We start from the raw sequence: 18,774 nt of genomic DNA, 5'->3' as shown, positions 1-18,774 counted from the left end.
TCTAACGACGTCATGAAATCCCCCTCCTCCAAGAGTCCCAAGATCTCCTGTATCGTCACCGTGCGAAACGATTGACTCTTCAAGAATGCGTTGAGTGCCCTGAGATCCAATATGGGCCTCCATTTCTTCTTCTTTTGGATCAGGAAGAAGCGGGAGTAAAATCCCTTCCCTCTGTGAGCCGATGGTACTCGCTCTATTGCTCCTTTTTTTAACATAGAGAAGATTTCTTGAAGGAGCAATCGCATGTTGCTGTGGTGCATTATACGAGGAGGGGTTGTCGGGGGAATTGTTTGAATTCTATGGAGTGTCCAAATTGTATCAATTGCAGCACCCATCGGTCGGTTGTAATTGCTTTCCAATTGTGGAGGTAGTTGGTTAGATTTCCTCCAATTTTAAAAGAATGAGATGGTGGTGGGACTGGCTGCTGGAAAAAGTCATTGGCGTCCGCCAGTGGTTCTCTTTTGATTCTTCCCTCAATAGTAGGATTTTCAATAAGAGGTCTGCCGACCTTGCTGCTGCTGTCGTGACTGGAATTGTGACCGGCATGGTTTATATGAAAAGGAGGACCTGTTTTGATAGTTTCCTCTGTAAGAGGATTGACCTTTGCCCCTGCTCCCGCGAAAGGACTGATTTCTGAATTGAAGTGTGCCCAGTGCTTTTGCCGTATCCGTATCCTTTTTTATCGCTTGCAGGGCCTCATCAACTTTCTCCCTAAATAGGTGTTTTCCGTTGTAAGGCATGGCGAGGACTTTAGCCTGTACCTGCTGCCTAAATGAGGTAGCCTTGAGCCACCCCTGCCTCCGCAATGCTGCTGCCCCAGACAGCTGCCTAAAACCAGTCATTGCTATATCCATAGCACAGTCAATCAGTTCAGAAGCCGATGTTTGGCCCTCTTTGAGTAGGGATTGAACGTCTTCTTTCGGGTCGTCTGGTAGCTCGGAGAGATACGGAGCAATGTCAGCCCACAACTGCCTGTTATAGCTTCCTAACAGCGCAATTGAGTTTGCCACTTTCACTGTCATGGCTGAGGTGGTAGAGAACCGTTTCCCAATGCTGTCCAGCTTCCTACCCTCTTTATCTGGTGGAGCTGTCACCTGCGAGGATGGGTTCCTAGCATTTTTCTGTGCCGCCTGAGTGACCACCGAATCCGGCTTGGGTTGGCCTGTAAGGCAAGCTGGTGCCGTTGATGGGGCCTTGTACTTCTTATCCAGTTTCGGCACAACCACCGACACTGAGGCTGGTGTTTGCATTATTTGCAGACCCTGCTCCCATATGTGCTCAATAATGCGAATGGACCGGGTTGTCTTCTTAATCGGGTCCTTAAAATCATAAAGAAAACAGTCAGTTTCATGAGATTCCATAGTCATATGGAACCTTTTAGCCGCTCTTTCTACTAGATTGTGGAACCCTCCTATTTCTGCAGGAGGTGAGTCTGAGCTTGTAGGTTCAGGCGAGGCTGGGGAAGAAGCTATATAGTCCACATCGTCCCCATGATCAGATTGGACTTCCCCCTCTTCTTGATCTACCTTCTCATCGTCAGATGACGGAAGATCTTGTACTGGTTCCCTTTCCTGATGGGACACCAAGGGCGGTGGTCTAGCACGTGGAGAAGCAGTCACCCGCGTCGTTGATGGAACCGGTCCCGCTGCCTGTGGGGTGGAAGAGTCTGGAAACCTTTGTTTGTAGTCCTGGATCAAAAACCTTAAGTCTGATACTATGGACGCTGGTAGACATACCATTGGTGTGATTTGTGTCTGGACCTGTGATTGAACAGAATGTTCTTGAGTAAATTCCACGTAGTCTACCTCGTCAGTGCTTTGGCACTTTACCACCAGGTGAGATGGACTCGTAGCCTGCATGTCCTGTTCCTCATCTGAGTCTTCATCCTGCAGAAGACGAGATGGTGGCAATTTTTGCACCCTACTCGGAGACGTTAAGTCCGGTGTAAGCGCCTTCTTCACAGTCTTTACTCTTTGAGAGGATTGCTGTAGACCATCCTCATCTGTTAAAACCGAAACCACCGAAGGTAAGGTCGCCGACGGCATAGAAACCACACTCCCCGTCGGAGGAATCATCTCCGACTGCTTCCACTGTATCATCGACAATGTCGTCGTTAGTGCCCTCGTTGACGATAACTGCACCGATTTAACTTTCGTCCTTGTCGTCGTCGACTGCACACCCGTCGACGGCAAAGGCGTCTACGTCCTTGGCTTCGTCGTCGACACTGACTTAGACGAAGACGTCATCGACGAGATCTTAAGAGTCGACGACTGGTTATTAATGAGGATAATCGAAGACACAGTCTTACCCGCCGACGACGATGGAGTAGTCTTCGTCGACGATGAAAACGCCGACGACGCAGTCGTCGTTGATACTGTTGAAGTGGAAACATGGACAGGAGACACAGTCTTTTTATGCGCGGACGATAGCGTTGACGATGTCGTCGGCGCTGGCTTCCTGGAGGCATGAGCTTCATTGTCGGACGCTGAACATTTAGCCTATGAAGACTTTTTAGCAGTCTTTTTAGGAGGAGCGTCTGTAGTACTAGGGGAAATAACCCTTGGCCTCTTCAAGGATAATTTAGAGGAAACAGAAGCAATCTCACTGTCCTCTGAAGACTCCAAGCTGTCCCCGGTCTTAAGTTTGTTCAGCCAGATTAAAAGTCGTCCTTCTCTGTCCTTAAGCGTTTTTGTAGAGAATGTTCTACAAATTTTGCATTCCTTTGGCGAATGGTCCGGATACAGACAGTAAAGACATGTCTTGTGCTGGTCCTCAATATGTAATCTCTTCTTATTACAAGAAGCACAAGCTCTGAAGAGACCCCTCTTCTGTGGGTCAGCCATAGTCCGATTTTGCTGAAAGTAATTCAAAATAGTTAAGAAATAAGCTTAAAACAAGCAAACCTGAGGAGAACTCAGGTGGAGACTCCCTAGCACAACGTGCGGTAGAAAATCTGTGAGACTGAGACTCCTGACAGGAAGGTTCTAGAGGGAGGTGTTATCTGATTGGCTCTCTTCTAGAGTGTGGTCCTTTTTACAAAAGAACAGAGATAGGCTACTAGGGAGGGACCCTTAGGCCACCTTCTCTCTATGTATGTCTATAGGACATTACTTTTCTATATACCGGAGACTCCCGTCTCGACGACGGGGAATGATTCAGACATGTGAATCTATGAAAGACACCCCTAATACTGGATAACTTGTTCTTCTGGTAGATACATCTGCCTGTGGATTCCTCACCTTATGAATAGAATCCCACAGCAGTGCAACCTCCGGAGGCGAGTGTCCACCCTTCTATACCAAAAAATCTCGCAAAATGGCCGTCCCTCCTCACTTCGGAATCTAAGAAGCAATGCTTCGCGAAAGTGTGGAAGGAGGCTCAAGTTGCGGCCTTGCAGATGTCCAACACAGGAACACCTCTGGACAAGGCAGAAGTAGATGATTTAGCCCTGGTGGAATGAGCTAATGCCTTCAGGAGGCTCCTTACCAGCCAGAGCGTAGCAGATCTTGATGCACAAGATGATCCATCTGGATAAAGTGCGCTTGTGCACCGCCTTGCCCTTCATGCGTCCAACGTAGTCCACAAAGAGCTGCGCATCCTGTCGCAAGTCTTTCGTTCTATCCAGATAGAAACTAATCGCCCTCCTAGGTTCCAAGTGGTGAAGCCTCTCCTCCTTGGAAGGGTGAGGGGGGAGGATAGAAAGTAGGGAGGGTAATGGACTGCCCTAAATGGAAGGGAGTTACCACCTTAGGACGAAAAGCAGTTCTGGTCCTAAGAACCAACCTTTCAGCACGAATAGTCAGAAAAGGAGGCTTTGAACTCAAAGGCTGAAGTTCACTAACCCTCCTGGTCGAGGCGATAGCCACAAGGAAGACCGTTATGAATGACATCAGTCTCAAAGGAACTATGCATAGGTTCAAAAGGGAACCCATTAAGAAAGTTAAAACTAGATTTAAATCCCACTGGGGGTATAACGAAGGGAGTGGGCAGAAACATAAGTAAGCCCCTTAATAAACCTTAAAACAATTGGAGACTTAAAAAGAGACGGCTGATCAGAGAAACAAAGATATGCTGATAAAGCCGACAAATATCCTTCAACAGTAACCACAGCACAACCCTGCTGGGCCAAATGCAGCAAAAAACAAAGAACATCTGAAAGATGAGCTTTAAAGGGATCAATAGACTTCTCTGCACAGCATTTAATAAATGTTGACCACCTGTAGGCGTAGATAGACTTGGTGGAGTGTCGCCTGGCAGATAATAAAACATCCACCACATCAGGTGGGAGAGAGAAAGAATTCAGGTTGCCCGTTCAATCTCCAGGCATGAAGGTGCAGGATCTGGAGATGGGGGGGGGGGGGGGGGGGGTTAGAACCTGCCCCTCCGACTGCAAGAGGAGGTCTACCCTGAGAGGAAGACGGAACGGTGGGTGTGACGAAAGGTGAAGAAGCCACACCCTTCTTGGCCAATCCGGGGAGATCAATATAACTTGGGACCGGACTTGGCGAATCTGCCTTAGAACCTGAGGAATCAAGGGTATGGGAGGAAACGCGTAAAGGAGTTGTGAGCTCCAACTCAACTGATCCTCCAACGCTCCCTGCCTCTGAAACTGGAGACTGCAGGATGTCGGGCACTGCACGTTCAAGAGTGGCAAACAGGTCCACCTGAGGAGCTCCCCACGTCTGGAACAAGTGTTGAACCACTTCCGGATGAAGCCTCCACTTGTGGTTGGCGGAGAACTGCCGACTGAGACTGCCTGCATACATCTTCAGCACCCCAGCCAGGTGATTTGCCATCAAACAAATCCGATGGTCCTGAGCCTAATACCAGAGCCGCAACGCCACTCTGCATAGACGGTACAACCCTACTGCTTGTTGACAAACCACATCGCAGCAGTGTTGATCATCCGGACTTGAACCGACTGACCGCAAAGGGAAGGGAGAAAGGCCTTGAGAGCCAAACGTATCGCCCACAATTTCAGAAGATTGATATGAAACAATCTCTCCTCTGGAGACCAAATACCCTTGATCTCCAGATCCCCCAGATGAGCACCCCACCCTAGGGTAGAGGCATCCATTATCATTGTGGCCACCGATGGAGGAAGGTGGAAGGGCTTTCCTTGACACAGATTGCCCTCCATGCTCCACCAAGACAGATCCGCTGCAGCTTGTCTGGAGATCCTGATTGACTCCCCGAGATCTGTTATGCTGAAACCACTACCTGCGGAGACACCACTGGAGCACCTTCATGTGCCAGCGTGCATGGTTGATCAACAGAATGCAGTAAGTGAACAGACCGAGCAGGCGAAGGACCGTCAGAACTGGAACAACCGTTCCATTGCGAAACAAGGGAATCATTTCCTGTATGTCGAGAATCCTTTGTGGAGGTGGAAAAGCTCGACACAAAGTGGTATCCTTTACTGCCCCTATGAACAGGTTGCACTGTGAGGGCACCAGGTGAGACTGGGCACATTTATCGAAAACCCCAATTTGTACAACAGCTGGATTGTCACCTGCAGAGAACGACACACCATCTGTGGAGACTCTGCCTTTAGCAGCCAGTAATCTTAGGGGAAAACCGGGATCCCAGACCTGCTGAGAGGGGCTGACACCACCGCCAACACCTGGGTGAAGACTCAAGGTGCAGTCGAAGACCAAACGGGAGGACAGCAAACTGGTAGTGTTGGGGACCAACCGTAAACCGGAGATGCTTCCTGTGCGACTTCAGGATTGGGATGTGAAAATACGCATCCTGCAAGTCGATGGACCCCATCTAGTCCTCTTGTTGCAGCGCCTGAGGAACCTGCACTAGGGTGAGCATCTTGAATCTCTCCTGCTTCAGAACCAGATTCAAGATTATGAGGTCCAGGATGGGACATAACCTGCCATCCTTCTTGGTATTAAGGAAATACCAGTGGGAGTAGCATCCCTGACCTGTTTTCTGATCCGGAACCACCTCTATCGCACCTTTTTGTAACAGGACAAGAACCTCCTTCTGAAGGAGAAGTAAATGATCCTCTGAGCAAAACCCTTGGCAAGGAGGGTAAGGAGGAAATTCCCTGAAGGGAAGGGCATACCCATTTTCTACCAGATCTAAAACCCAAAAGGTCCGAAGTGACCATTTTCCAATCCTGTAGAAAATGGGTAAACCGACCTCCCACAGGACCTGCATGATCCAGGATGCAGATCTAGGGTTGCTTTCCTGCATTACCAGGAGGGGTTGGGAAGGTAGAGGAGGAGGAGGAAGAAGGCCGACGCCCCGTTCCACCAAGGCGACCTCTGCCTTTACCCCTATAGGACTTGTACAAGGGGTTTTGTAGCTGTGGCTGTCGGAAACCACGAAAGGAAGACTTCCTGAAGCCACAGAATCTTCTAAAGCCATAACCCTTTGCCTGAGTCTGCAGACCCAAGGATTTCGCTGTGGCCTTACTGACTTTAAACCTTTGCAAAGCAGAATCAGCTTTCTCTCCAAAAGTCTAGACCCATCAAAAGGTAGATCGAGAATGGCAGCCTGTACATCAGGAGAAAATCCAGAAGACTTTAACCACGCATGCCTTCTCCCTGCAATGGATGAACCCATCACCCTGGCAACCAAATCCGCTGTGTCTAGGCCAGACTGGATGACTTGGCGAGCCGCAGCCTGTGAGTGGCAGCAACTCACAAAAAATGTCCCCGCTCTTCCTCAGACAATTTTAGAAGAAGTTGTTTGGCAGAGTCCATAAGGGTATGAATAGATCTACCTAAAAAACAGGTAGCATTGGTGGACTTTAAAGCCATACTAGCCGATGAGAAGACTTTTTTTGCAGATTGTTCTAACTTCTTGGAATCCCTGTCAGCAGGAGCCTGCGGAAAAGAACCTGTGGACTGCTTGTAACAAGAAGCCTGCACCACCAAACTCTCAAAGAAGGATGAGAGGAAAGGAACACCGGATCCCCTGGAGCAGGCCTATACCTTCTGGACACCGACCTTGAAACTGCAGGAGCAGAAAGAGGGTTGCGCCACACATCAAGGATTGGTTCAGTCAAGGCATCGTTGAATGGCAAGAGAGGCTCAACCACAGAGGACGGAGAATGAAGCACCTCTATGAGCAAATTGGGTTTATACTCAGCCAAAGGAAGTTGAAGATCCAAGCGCTCCGCAGCCTTCCTTATCACTGTATGGTAGGGTGAAACTTCTTTCCAGGGGAAGCTTTCAGTGAAGCAAAGTCCCACTCTGGGGAGGTATCAAGTCTACTTGCTTCACACAAACCCTCAAACATATCCTCTATCATAAACTTCACCTTCCTCCATCTCTTCAGCCTGGTACTGCTCCTACTTAATCAACCTCTGCGCTTCTCTCCTCGAGCGTAACTTCGGTTGCGGGAGCGACGTCGAAGGAGGTTCCACAGTAGAAACCGGACGCCGATCGAATCGGAGAAAAAGAAGGTTCACGGGATGGAGCCAGGGACTGCACATACAGCGTCAGCATCCTCGGAGCCAGAAACCGCCAAGACGGCGTCATCAGCATGGATGGCACAAAGGGGGCCTGAGGATACTGGTGAAGCACACCCAAATTAAATGCCATAGGACCCGAGGGACCCAAAGGTGCACCAGAAGGGTAGAGGGCCCTGGCAAACACGCCATGCATCGCATTTAAAAAATGTGATGGATCCAAACCTGGCGCCGGAAATTGTGGGTACTGAGCCGGTTCGTTATCCGAACGAGGCATCTCTGGGGCCACAGGCGGAGCTGCAGGAGCCGAAGGAACCTCAGCATAAGCCGGATTTGACAAACCTTCCGGAGTCAGTGAAAATCTCAGCTTCGGTGATTGCTCCATAGTCCCCTTATAAGATGGAGAATGAATCAGAGTCTCTTGAGGAAACACTGAAGGAGAAACAAAGTCCTTTTCTCGACGTCGAGGTGCCGGAGAAGGAGACGTCAAAACCACAGCCTTCGACAAACGGCGCCAAGATCGATGCCTCTTCTTCTTATGTTTGCTCTTAGAGTCATGCAAAGTCGACAACCTTGACTTCAATCGTTTTCAACCCCTTTTTTCTTTTCTCACCTTAGCCATATACAACTTGGCTTCCCGTTCCTTCAGAACATTCGGGTTAATCTTTCTGCAGAAAGGACAGCCTTCGACGTCGTGATCAGATGACAAACACAGCAGACAGTCCTCATGAGGGTCAGTAATTGACATATGACCCCCACACTCTTTACAGGGCTTAAAGCCCGACCACCTCGGGCAGACATGTCAAAACACAGAAAGATACAATCAAAAATACAAAGTATCAAGATGAAAGTATGGAGAGTCCCAGAAAAACCGTTTGCGTCGACAGAACAGAACAAGATGTTCTGCAATGAGGCTGCTACTAAATTACTTATTTCAGTGTACACAACACCTACATTCGAGGCCCTTTTAAGGGATTATGATTTATGAACAATCAGAGTTTAATGTGGGGCCTCTAGGCTCACGACTGAGAGCAGAGGAGAGCTGATAATGTGTGGAGAGCTGGGTCGCAATCGTGTCCGATTAGGAGCTCAATCTTATGCTGCGTTGTCGAACAATTTGCTAAAGGAGAAAATAGATTAATTCACTGATATTTAAAACTTGGACCAGGTCTGTAAGCCTGTGCTGTCCTGATAACGGACAATGCCTCAACCGCTCTGAAGAGAGCAGAGCCTTTCACGCAGGATCCTGCCGATGGTATGCTGAAACAAGTTCAACAAGCGCTGTACAAGATGCCAAATACGGCCATAGTAACTCATTAAAAAACACAAACCTTCATGACATTTGACCTCAGAGGCATTTATGAGTTAAGGCCCCAGGCTTAAAGCATTAACAGTGAGCCAAGCTTCATACGATGAAAACAAGCATTTGCAATGCGGACATCTGGAGGAGGGCGAGAACTGATGTCAACACATGACGACAACTGAAAAGACGGGAGGGAAAGCGAAAGCCAGAGCAGCACTTACTTTGATGGCCCGAGCCGCTCCCAAAGCAGGTCAGTCTCCTCCATCACGGGGCTCGGCAGCAGGGCGCGCCGGGATGGTTCACAGCGACCTGAGGCTTGGGGTCCCTTGCCCGGCGATGAAGTTCAGTGCCACGTGGGCTTAGGCTCCCCGGACCGAGTGAGGAGGCAAGGAGCGAGTGCTGCGTCTGAGGGGCTCTGTATACGAAGGCACAGGAGCAGGCTGTGCTGAGGAGGCAGCAGGCACGCTGAGTGCTGGCACGGGTGACACACCTTAGCAGAGAGGCGAGCCTCGCTCGCAAAAGTGAAGGCGTGGGGGAGCTCGCAAAAGTGCCGAGATCGCAAGAGAAGAGAAGCTGCGGGTGCACATCGGCTGTCTGAAAGACGCATTGAGCGCGCACATGGGCTGTCCGCGCGCCATGTGCACACGCAATGCACCTGTCCTGTCCTGCACCATCGCGTATTATGTTTTTGGGGGGCAGTTTTATATACCGCAACCTCGACCCGAAGGTAACGGTGAGCAACAGTTATATTACACAAGGAAATATTTATTTTCTTGTAAGCACGGGGAGATTATGTGATGTGTTACATCCTTGCAGGCGCTGCCCGGGTGAGGAGCGAAGAAGCCCCTCCCGCCCGGCGTCGACGACACTTCCGTTGCCAGGCAACGGCCCCACCGGCACCAATCCCAGCGCGGCTCCTCGTCTGACGTCAGAGGAGCTGCGCTCGGGATTTGTGAGGCTAACGAAGTTCCCGGGCTGCGGCGGTGTTTACGGGGAGACAACTTATAATTGACATACAATGCCGCTGTGGGAGGCGGCGGTGATTTCAGACAGGCACCTTCTAGCACAGTGCCTTCACATGCGTAAGGGGAGAGGAGCCCGGTGAGTGGGGTTGAGGGTGGGGGTGTACGCGCATGTGTCTGTTTGAGTGTGTCTGTGCGTGCGTGCGTGTGTCTGTTTAAGGGGGGTGCGTGTGTGTATGCAGCATGTGTCTGTTTAAGGGGGGTGCGTGTGTGTGTGTGTGTGTGTGTATGCAGTGTGTGTATGTGCGCATGCGTGAGTGTGGCTTGGTTTGAGAATGGCAAAATGAGGCACGGCGACGTGCGCGGTCACGAGGTAGAATCTCCGGCAGGAGACGCTCGCTCGTGACAGTCTGCTGTCCACATTCCCCTGAAAGTGGCGACATAAGTGTCGAGCCTAGACAGCAAAGCTTCGCTTTGCTTTCGTCTAGGCTCGACCTAAAAAGGGAACTGACGCCAATGTGGTCCTCTTATGGCTCCAGTAACGTTATGCGGAGCCGCTGCATTGTGAAGACCTCGTCGGCGTGGAGAACTAGAAAAAAGGTTTCCACTGAATGCTGGCGCATCAGAAAGAGTTACCAGCGAAAGGAAGATTAAGTATTCTCTGCCGAGAGGTCTGCTTGTGTGCCGTAAGAAGCCAAGAATGTCATCTGAGGGCCAAACAGTGAAAGTAGAGGTGTAATGCCAACAACAATAAGTCTTCTATGCAGTCTCTTGTGAGGTCTTCAAAAAATAGCTTCATAAGGGTCCCATAAGTATCGGTCACACCTGGCTAGCAAATGGATAATGGAGTCAAGTTACAACAAATGCCACTATGAGATCCATGTGAACATCAACTGTAACACCAATATGTGGTGTACGTTCTTGAGTGCACCTGTAATAAGCCAATATGTCGGTAGCACCATCAGGGCCCTGAAGGATCCCATCAGCGAAAACGCCAGAGCTATTCACCCACAGGATGCCAGATACCCCATGTAGCGTCATGCCCCAAGCAGGGTAAAAGATTCTCATTCTTTGGCATTGATGTCGCCCAACCTAATATAAGGGGAGAAATCGTGAACTCAAACTAAGAAGCCTTGAGGCCACCTGGATAATGCGTCTCCACACTGTGCGACACGGCAAGAATACCGGTCACGAGTTACAATACTTTTTGGGCACTTGAGGCAACACCCGTGTTTTGGACCGTGTCTTCATATGCAATCACCGCATAACGCTATCTAGTCATGCCACTAGATTCATGAACAACAGCTTTTTCACTGCCATCCTCTTCCTGCTCTATCACTCAGACTTCCCTTGTATGAAAATTCCTGTAACAATTTTTTAGGTTTTAACATATGTTGTTAAGCTTGTCACTGTTTTCCCCGGTATCACTATCCAGAAAGCACAATCACTAGATTGTCTAGCTCTAACTGATTGTCATTTATTATCTTGTCATGTTTGCTTTGCACTCTTAATTTACAAGATTCATTTAATTTTTCTAGTCGAGTAACTGCTTGTTACACCATTTATCCACGTTTTACTATCAATTCAATTGAGCACTATCGCTGTATATTGATTGAAAATACGCTCAGAACACATTAATCGACGTGCTCAGATTTGTATGTTTATCCAAGTATAGTGTTGGAAAATACGTTCTGCGCATTGTTACCGACCTATAGATCCTTGTATTTCCAGCCAAGTAATTGCATGACACACTTCTTTATCTATTTGCATGTATATGCATATGCCAATAAATCGGCAACCGTAACAGACTATTAAGAGTGTTGGATTACATGTATTTTTTTGATCTAGGACTCTGTTTGCCTTAGATACGGGACCCTGGACCTTTACTTTCTTTTCCAACTATTCTATATTTTCACCTGTCACCACTTCCCTCCATCACCACTTTCGTGTTCACGTGCACACACGGAGGTTAGCGCTCTAGCCTTGGCTTTATTTTGCCAACATAAACCACTTCCTGTTTAAACCGACCCTCCTGCATTTCGGAAGTGAGACGGACTCAGGCTCGATCCTGCTTTTTACAGGTAACTTTCAAACCCCGGTTACCCCATAGGGAGTTTCTTTATACTGAATCTCAGACCCGGAGCTTGACTGATATATATATATACCTTCTTTTCAGGATACACATAACACGGACGCACCCGCCCGTTTGTCTCATTTTTACTCCATCACCCCATCCTTTGCTCTTAGGAATACCCCCTCGACCGGGTTGGAATTATCACCGGTTAAATCGGTGAGTTCTCCTAGCCTTGCCAAAACGTGCATTCCACTGTTATCACCTTTATGTATATACACTCGCCCTCTTCCTCAGTGCATTTTGTTTCACTCCGTGCCACTTTTGCTTTCTCCTTTCTTCGCACTATAGATCACGTAATTATAGCGCAAGAATCAGGTAATTTGCTCCCCTTACTTTGTTTTCTTCTAACCTTCCACACGAGCATGTTACCATTTCAGATTTGCTTTCTACCCCTGTGCACGCCGTCGCTACGGCTGCGCCTGAGGTTCTAGACAGGTCTCTTTTACACGGACTTAAAAAATTGCAACTCAGCTAGTGCCTTGCACTACTAGGTCTCTCCTATACTGTATAGCGGTCCATTATTATTGGCATTTACTATAACATCGATCTTTTCGTAGCAATTTTGTCGATTAATCGTTGCTTTTATCTGCAGTAGACAATGTGAACTTGTTTATTTTATGGAAATATTTTTAAATGCACCATTACCGGATGTCATTTACACTTTCACGCATGCACACGGTCACTGACCAAATTGTCGCTCTCATCAACAATCACTTACTTTGTTTTTGCTCAGAGATTTTTGGCTTTAGGAATGCAGATATTCATTTTTTATTGAAGAAATTCCTAATTATTGTGAAGTCACTACTTATGTTTCTCCATTTTTGTTTCTGTTCTGCCTTTCGATCCTCTTAATATGTTTCATTAGGGTCTCAACAGGTAGTTGGGTGTCGTGTGATGTCACCCCACTGATTTCACTGTTATTGTTTGACACCAGGGCCGGCGCTAGGCATGGGCAGTGTGGGCAGCCGCCCAGGGCCTCGCGCTCGGCAAAACACAGGGGGCCTACACAGGGGGCCTCGCGCCCCCCCCACGTGAAAGGTCACACGTGCACAGCTCACTACAGGGCCCACTGCCTCTCCTGATAACATTACAGGTGGGGGAAGGTGCAAACAGAATGGGGGGGGGCGGCACAACAGCTGGGCCAGCAATTATGTTGGCTCTCAAAGTCAGGGGGGGGGCAGCGCCTCGGTTAAGTACCGGCCATTCTAGGCTCTGTTTCTGTATTTTGTTTCCAGGCAACAGAGGCCCCTTAGTTTCTTTCGAGCACCAGCCGGACACAGGTAAGAGGAGGTGGGTGAGGGGAGGAGGGAGCAGCCAGATCAACTGGCTTTTGTTATACTTCGAATCTTGGTAGGGCAGTGTCTCTTATCTTAATTGAGCAGAATGTTTGAGACCAGAGGGTGGGGCATCTTGTTGTGTTAAGCAAAGGTGGACAGGGGCTGGGCTACCTTGGCAGGGAAGCAGCAGACAGCACAGGACTGGGACAGAATATAGGCTCTGGAACCAAAATAAAAGAGACCCCCATTAGCTTATCAGATAGCTGAAAGTGTGACTCGTTGTACATCGGAGCACTTTTGAACTTGTAAATCCAAGTTGTGATGGAGTTTTGCACTGTATGGGAGACTGCACGCATTTGTGCTTGTTGCAGGCAATGTTTGAGGTACTGGGGAAATTAACAGTAAAATTCCTCCAGACCTTAAAACTGACCCCAAACACCAAAATAACTGGTCGGCTTACTGACCTGTTACACTAGCCCTTCTGGCACTGCTAGATTGCCCTGGTGGCCAGTCCGACTCTGGCAGCAGCTGTCGCATGTGCTGGCGATATTCGGGATTCTTCAGGGAAGCACAGAGCCTAGGTGCCTCGGTGAAGTAGCTGCTCATGCACACAGACTGGGGTCAGGGGCAGAAGGTAATACAAACCTATAGGGCCCCTGCAGAGTGTGTTAAGGGGCCCGAGTCTCGTATATCTCATATTTATTCATTAGGCTTGGGCATGGAGGGGGGTCCTGAAGGGTTGGGGCCCGCGTTAGGTCCCCTTATCAGAGGCGCGGGGGCACACCTGTACAGTTCAAACGTTTCACCCACAATAGAATGGATTCCGACCGGGAAAGAAACCGGGGTATTTACATGGTGCCCTCCAGCGCTGTATCCTGAATGGATAAAATGATTTCATTTATTTTGTGGTCAGCTTTTTGGTGGGCTTGACGGCGCTCATTCGTATATTACTCTGATGCGAGTGACTTGTTACAAATAAACCTCTGGGTTCGGAGAATTTTTGTTCGAGTTTATGTGGTCGTGCATTCCACCAATCCCTCTTCAGAACGGCAAGTACTGATTTTCACTCCCATTTGCTCATTTTTTTCTTATAAATATCAATTATACACAATGCGATTCCGTTGCGCATTAGAATATGTTACCCTTCAATAACCCTCATTGTCACTCCTTTTTATATTTAACGCTTAAAGACGTATTTGAGAGTTTGAGTTTGTGGGGTACGTAGAGACGGGCTGAGGAATAGGTTAAATATGCTTGGTATGTTACATCCCAATTTGAAAAAAAAAGTAGGCAATTTTGGGTACGAAATGGTGTTACAAATTTACTTTTGTTTATAAGATAATAAAAGCTAAACCAAGCAATTTATATCAGCTAATGCTGTTACTCAGTCCAAATGAACTATTCTTGTTTATTTTCAGAGGTTAAAATGGCTGATGTGGTCCTGCTGGCATTCAGATGAGTAGTGTGTAGTTACAAACAGATCACTGTACAAGTGTTTTATGGCGGTGGGCTTTCTAACTTGTATCGGAACTTGTGACCGAAAGTTTACACACAGATCTCTGCAGCAGGTACACAAACCAGGCTAATTACCCTACAGGGGTTGTACCTGTAACCTGTATTATGCATGGTAGAGCAAAACACACAAGATGATGGACGGAATGATGCACAAAGGCAAAACATTCACCCCAGTCACAGATCTGGGTATAATCCATCGTTGTTTTGCTCACCAAGCCACCCCAGTTTAAACATGGCCATATGCAAATCAGTCTTGACCCTGTGCCTCATGGGAACAGTCCAGCCCGAACTGCCAAGCCATGTCTTCCCTGGACCGGAATCAAGCATTTTAGGACCGGTTTCTGGCTATCAGAGCACACCTCTGCGAGCCGTATATCAACTCCTAAGCTTTAACTGGGCCTGCATGTTTGCGTTATGCATGATACACAGATGTTTGCGATAGCACTCTCCGCACTGAACATTTTTACTGTGTATAGGTGTTTTATGGTGTTTGCACACATGCGTACCTACATGCAGCCAGTACATGAGCGCCAAGAGCACTGTTATGGGTATAGTATGTTGTCACCAGTAGGTGAGACTTTAACCCAAAGTAAACTTGCCGGGATCAAAATCGGTAAACGTCACTTAACCTCAGTTGCTCTGTAGCAGGTGCATTATCCAACCAAGACATTTTATTGGCATGAGTACGCATTGTGTGAAGTTTATACACACACATGCATGCGCATCCCTGAAGCAGGTCCAGGGTCTAATCGAGGAAGCCAACACCGTGCGCTGCGTCTACATCCTGGACCCCTAGTTTGCTGGCTCTTCCTGTTATAGCATCAAATGGTTTCTCTAGTTATATCCATTCGCTCCAGTGGTTTGTTTAGGAAGCTTTATTGAAATAGAAAGAGAAAACATGGTACAGAAATATAAAAAGGAGCATGAAGTACAAATCCAGATACATGACCTTTCCTGAATGAATCAATATCAGGGAGCCACTCAACAGGAATAATCTAGAAAGTTGGAGTTACTCTATTTATGTTTCACTGGAATTGTGGTTTTATGTGTTCATTCTCTCAACGTTGTTTGATTGCAATATTTCATTTTATCTACTTTTTATAATAAATTGATATTTGCTCACCTGTTTTCAATCCCCTCTACTTTTTGTCAATGTTAATGATATCCACATTAGTTAGATTCTGTGATGCCAAATAAGATCAATAGTACTGCGATGTCGCTTTTTGTGATGTCACTTCTTGTGACGCAATATGCAATTAGGGCCTCGCATCTTCCCTTTCGCCCGGGGCCTCAGAAGGCCTAGGACCGGCCCTGTTTGACACCACCACTTTATAGAAACTGACCATATAATTCTGTTCCCAGCCCTGAAGAGTCACAGGTTACCAACCTGGTGACGGTTGGCATTTTGCTTTGACAAACTCTAAGCTTGTATAACCAACATTCATTACATTGAACTACCAGTGTCGACCTCGGATTTCTAATTAATTGAGCACAACAACTGTACTTCTGACTTTTTAAGTAACTGTATCCCTATACGTGCGCCCAGGACTTGGTTTTGAATTTGGTTATGTGGGTTCTTGGCCCACATTTTATACAGGGGGTTTTCGGGTCTTCCCCTCACCTGCTTGCACCGTGAAGCACTTCTTTACACTCCAGCGTTAACATGCCTGAGCTCCACTATCCTGCTCATCCAAAACCCCTTGCAGATACACATGCCGCTATCATGGTGTGGCAGCTGTGCCACACACCTTGCATCCCACTGAATCTAGTTTGCTACTTTCTTTGTATGGTGGAACAGTGAATGAAGGTGTAGTAGAACGTACTTTCCATTTAGCCAAAATAAGAATCGAAACAGGAGGATCCCACAGCAGGAACAACGGGTCCGGCTTTGGAGGCTTATATATTTTTGAAGCCTAGACAAACCTGCTTTGGCTACTGCTGGGATAAGTACACATCTCTATGACTGGTTCTAATAAATCTGGAACTAAAAGGAGTCTTGATGCTGCACGTTGGTGAAGTCTCAAAAATCACTGATGCAGACATTGATATAGTAGGTAATGAAAGGTTCGGTTTTGTAGCCCCTTGTACAAGCACTGTAAAGTCACAGTCTCAATTCATATCTGCAGAGCTGCAGCATATAACTTCACATAGTCCACATCCTTCACCACTTTCTTTTAAAAAAAGGTTTGTGAATGAGATTTAGTAGGACAAATAACAGCTCCTAATTTTTCCTGGTCGTTAAATTATAGAATAACCCTTTTTCAAATACAAATTAAAGCAATTGGCCAAAATAGCATCATTTATAGGCTGCAAAACATGTTAATAAATTAAGTGCTTATCCTGGCCTTACTGAAGAAAGGCAAACATATACTCTTAAGAATATACATTGTAAAGAAGTGCTCTGGGATCCCAGCACATGGGCGGGACTATTCAGTGCTTACGATTACCAATGGAGATCCCAGAGAGAAAAGTGTTATAATTGAAATACCAGCTCAAGTGCCACTATAGAAGATCTGTACTGAAGAAACAGCAGATCTAACATTTCAAGCCACACTGACAAAACGAGGGTCCAAAATGCATTATGTATGGAAATATTCTGTGTTCCTTTTTCGAAATATGTCCACACATACATGCAATTCTATGACGTCAGAGTGAAGCATGGACTGGCCAATTGGAGGCACAGAGGTGTGATTCCAGGCTACCGTAGTTAGCTCCTAGAAATGTGTACGTTCTATAGGTTAAATTTGTGAGGAGTGTGTACCTTCACACAGATATTAAGATATTAGCGCAGACTATGTTCCCAGCTCTAGATTAGATTTCAATGAGGACCTCCAGTTACATGTCAAACAAATGCAGATTCAAAAGAAAAAGCAAAACAAATTACTTAACAAGATCAATGTGGATTCACAAGATAAAGCCTTAGATACTTTGCATAATTATTTTTTAAAACAGTAACATGCAATAGCTGTACAAGTCTGAACACCACAAATATCGGAGCAAGCTATTTAATACCTCTTTGTAGTGATCTTTCTGCCATTGATTATTTTGCTAGAAGTGGATACTGATTTGAAGTTGCCCATCCCTGTGCCCCCAAACGAAGATGAAGAGAATGAAGTAAAGCCTCCATGGCCCAGTGAACCAAATGAAGATGAGAAACCTAGAAGACACAATTAGAATGTACACCAATTGAACAAAAGAGGTAATTATCTCCTGCAATCGCATAGTTTAGACAGCATACTAGATTCAGAAAGGTTTCTATCAATACCACCAACCAGTGCGAGGTAACAACTAATCTGTGCTAGTCACACATTTGCTACAGCATCGCCCCACAAGGGACATCGGGGTTCCTAATGGCAGTACCCCAGACAATGACATTGGTCCCACATAACTCCCATGTATCCAAAGGCAAGGATAAAAGATTAAGCCACAAAAAATACAAAAAGTAGAATGCACACTTCAAAAATCAACACTTCCTCAGAAACAGGGAGGAAAGGGGGAATGTACAGGCATGTAGAAAGCTATGATTTACCAACTTCGACTTCCTCATAACAGCAATTCCTTGAGAAGTTCTCATAAGGCACAAAGAAAACTTCCTAAAACAAGAACGTTTAGACAAACTGTTGAGGTGGTTCATTAATCAACCTGATAGCCGAGAGTTTAGCAGTTATTAATGAAGATTTGATTAAACTGACAAACGCACTGGAGGTGGAAATATTGCTTATTATTGCAAGCAATAAAAGCCAAACTAAGTACACCATCCACATAGTTGCCGAATCTGGTCCTAATCTGTGGGAATAATGAAGTGATGAAAGGCAGCTTTGAGCCGAAAGGAAAGGTGACATGCCTGTAGACAGTTCTGCATCGTAGGAATCTTCATTGAAATCATAAGCCTTGTATAATTCCGTACCTTCAAAATATATATAAATTTCCGCTCCGGTCACCTTTTCTGGAGCACTCCTGAACTGGTGCTTAAATTGTGGGGATGTACCCACGAAATTTATAAACGCTCCCTTTTTTTCAATAGTGTAGAAAAGAGCACTCAAGGGGACTGTTGCAATCACTTTATTGCAGCAAAGCCACAAACAGACACGTTTCGGCTTGTGCCTTTCTCGAACATCGAGAAAGGTGCAAGCCAAAACGCGATGGTCTGTTGC

At 46.8% G+C, this 18,774-nt stretch overlaps 1 protein-coding gene across 2 annotated transcripts in view; it reads right to left on the bottom strand.

Annotated features, from left to right (window-relative positions):
• Positions 1 to 18,774, bottom strand: part of DNAJB6 (DnaJ heat shock protein family (Hsp40) member B6) — a 510,499-nt gene that overhangs the window by 307,753 nt on the left and 183,972 nt on the right. For both annotated transcript variants that reach the window (XM_086941496.1, XM_086941497.1), the window contains exon 7: positions 17,633 to 17,777. In XM_086941496.1, coding sequence (XP_086797622.1) covers positions 17,633 to 17,777 — 145 coding nt within the window. The remainder of the gene's footprint in view (positions 1 to 17,632; positions 17,778 to 18,774) is intronic.

The sequence above is a fragment of the Lissotriton vulgaris genome, chromosome 10, assembly GCF_964263255.1.
Source record: "Lissotriton vulgaris chromosome 10, aLisVul1.2, whole genome shotgun sequence".
In the NCBI taxonomy this organism is placed as follows: domain Eukaryota; kingdom Metazoa; phylum Chordata; class Amphibia; order Caudata; family Salamandridae; genus Lissotriton; species Lissotriton vulgaris.
The sequence above is the reverse complement of the archived record's forward strand: the minus strand, read 5'-3'. Positions and strand labels throughout refer to the sequence as shown.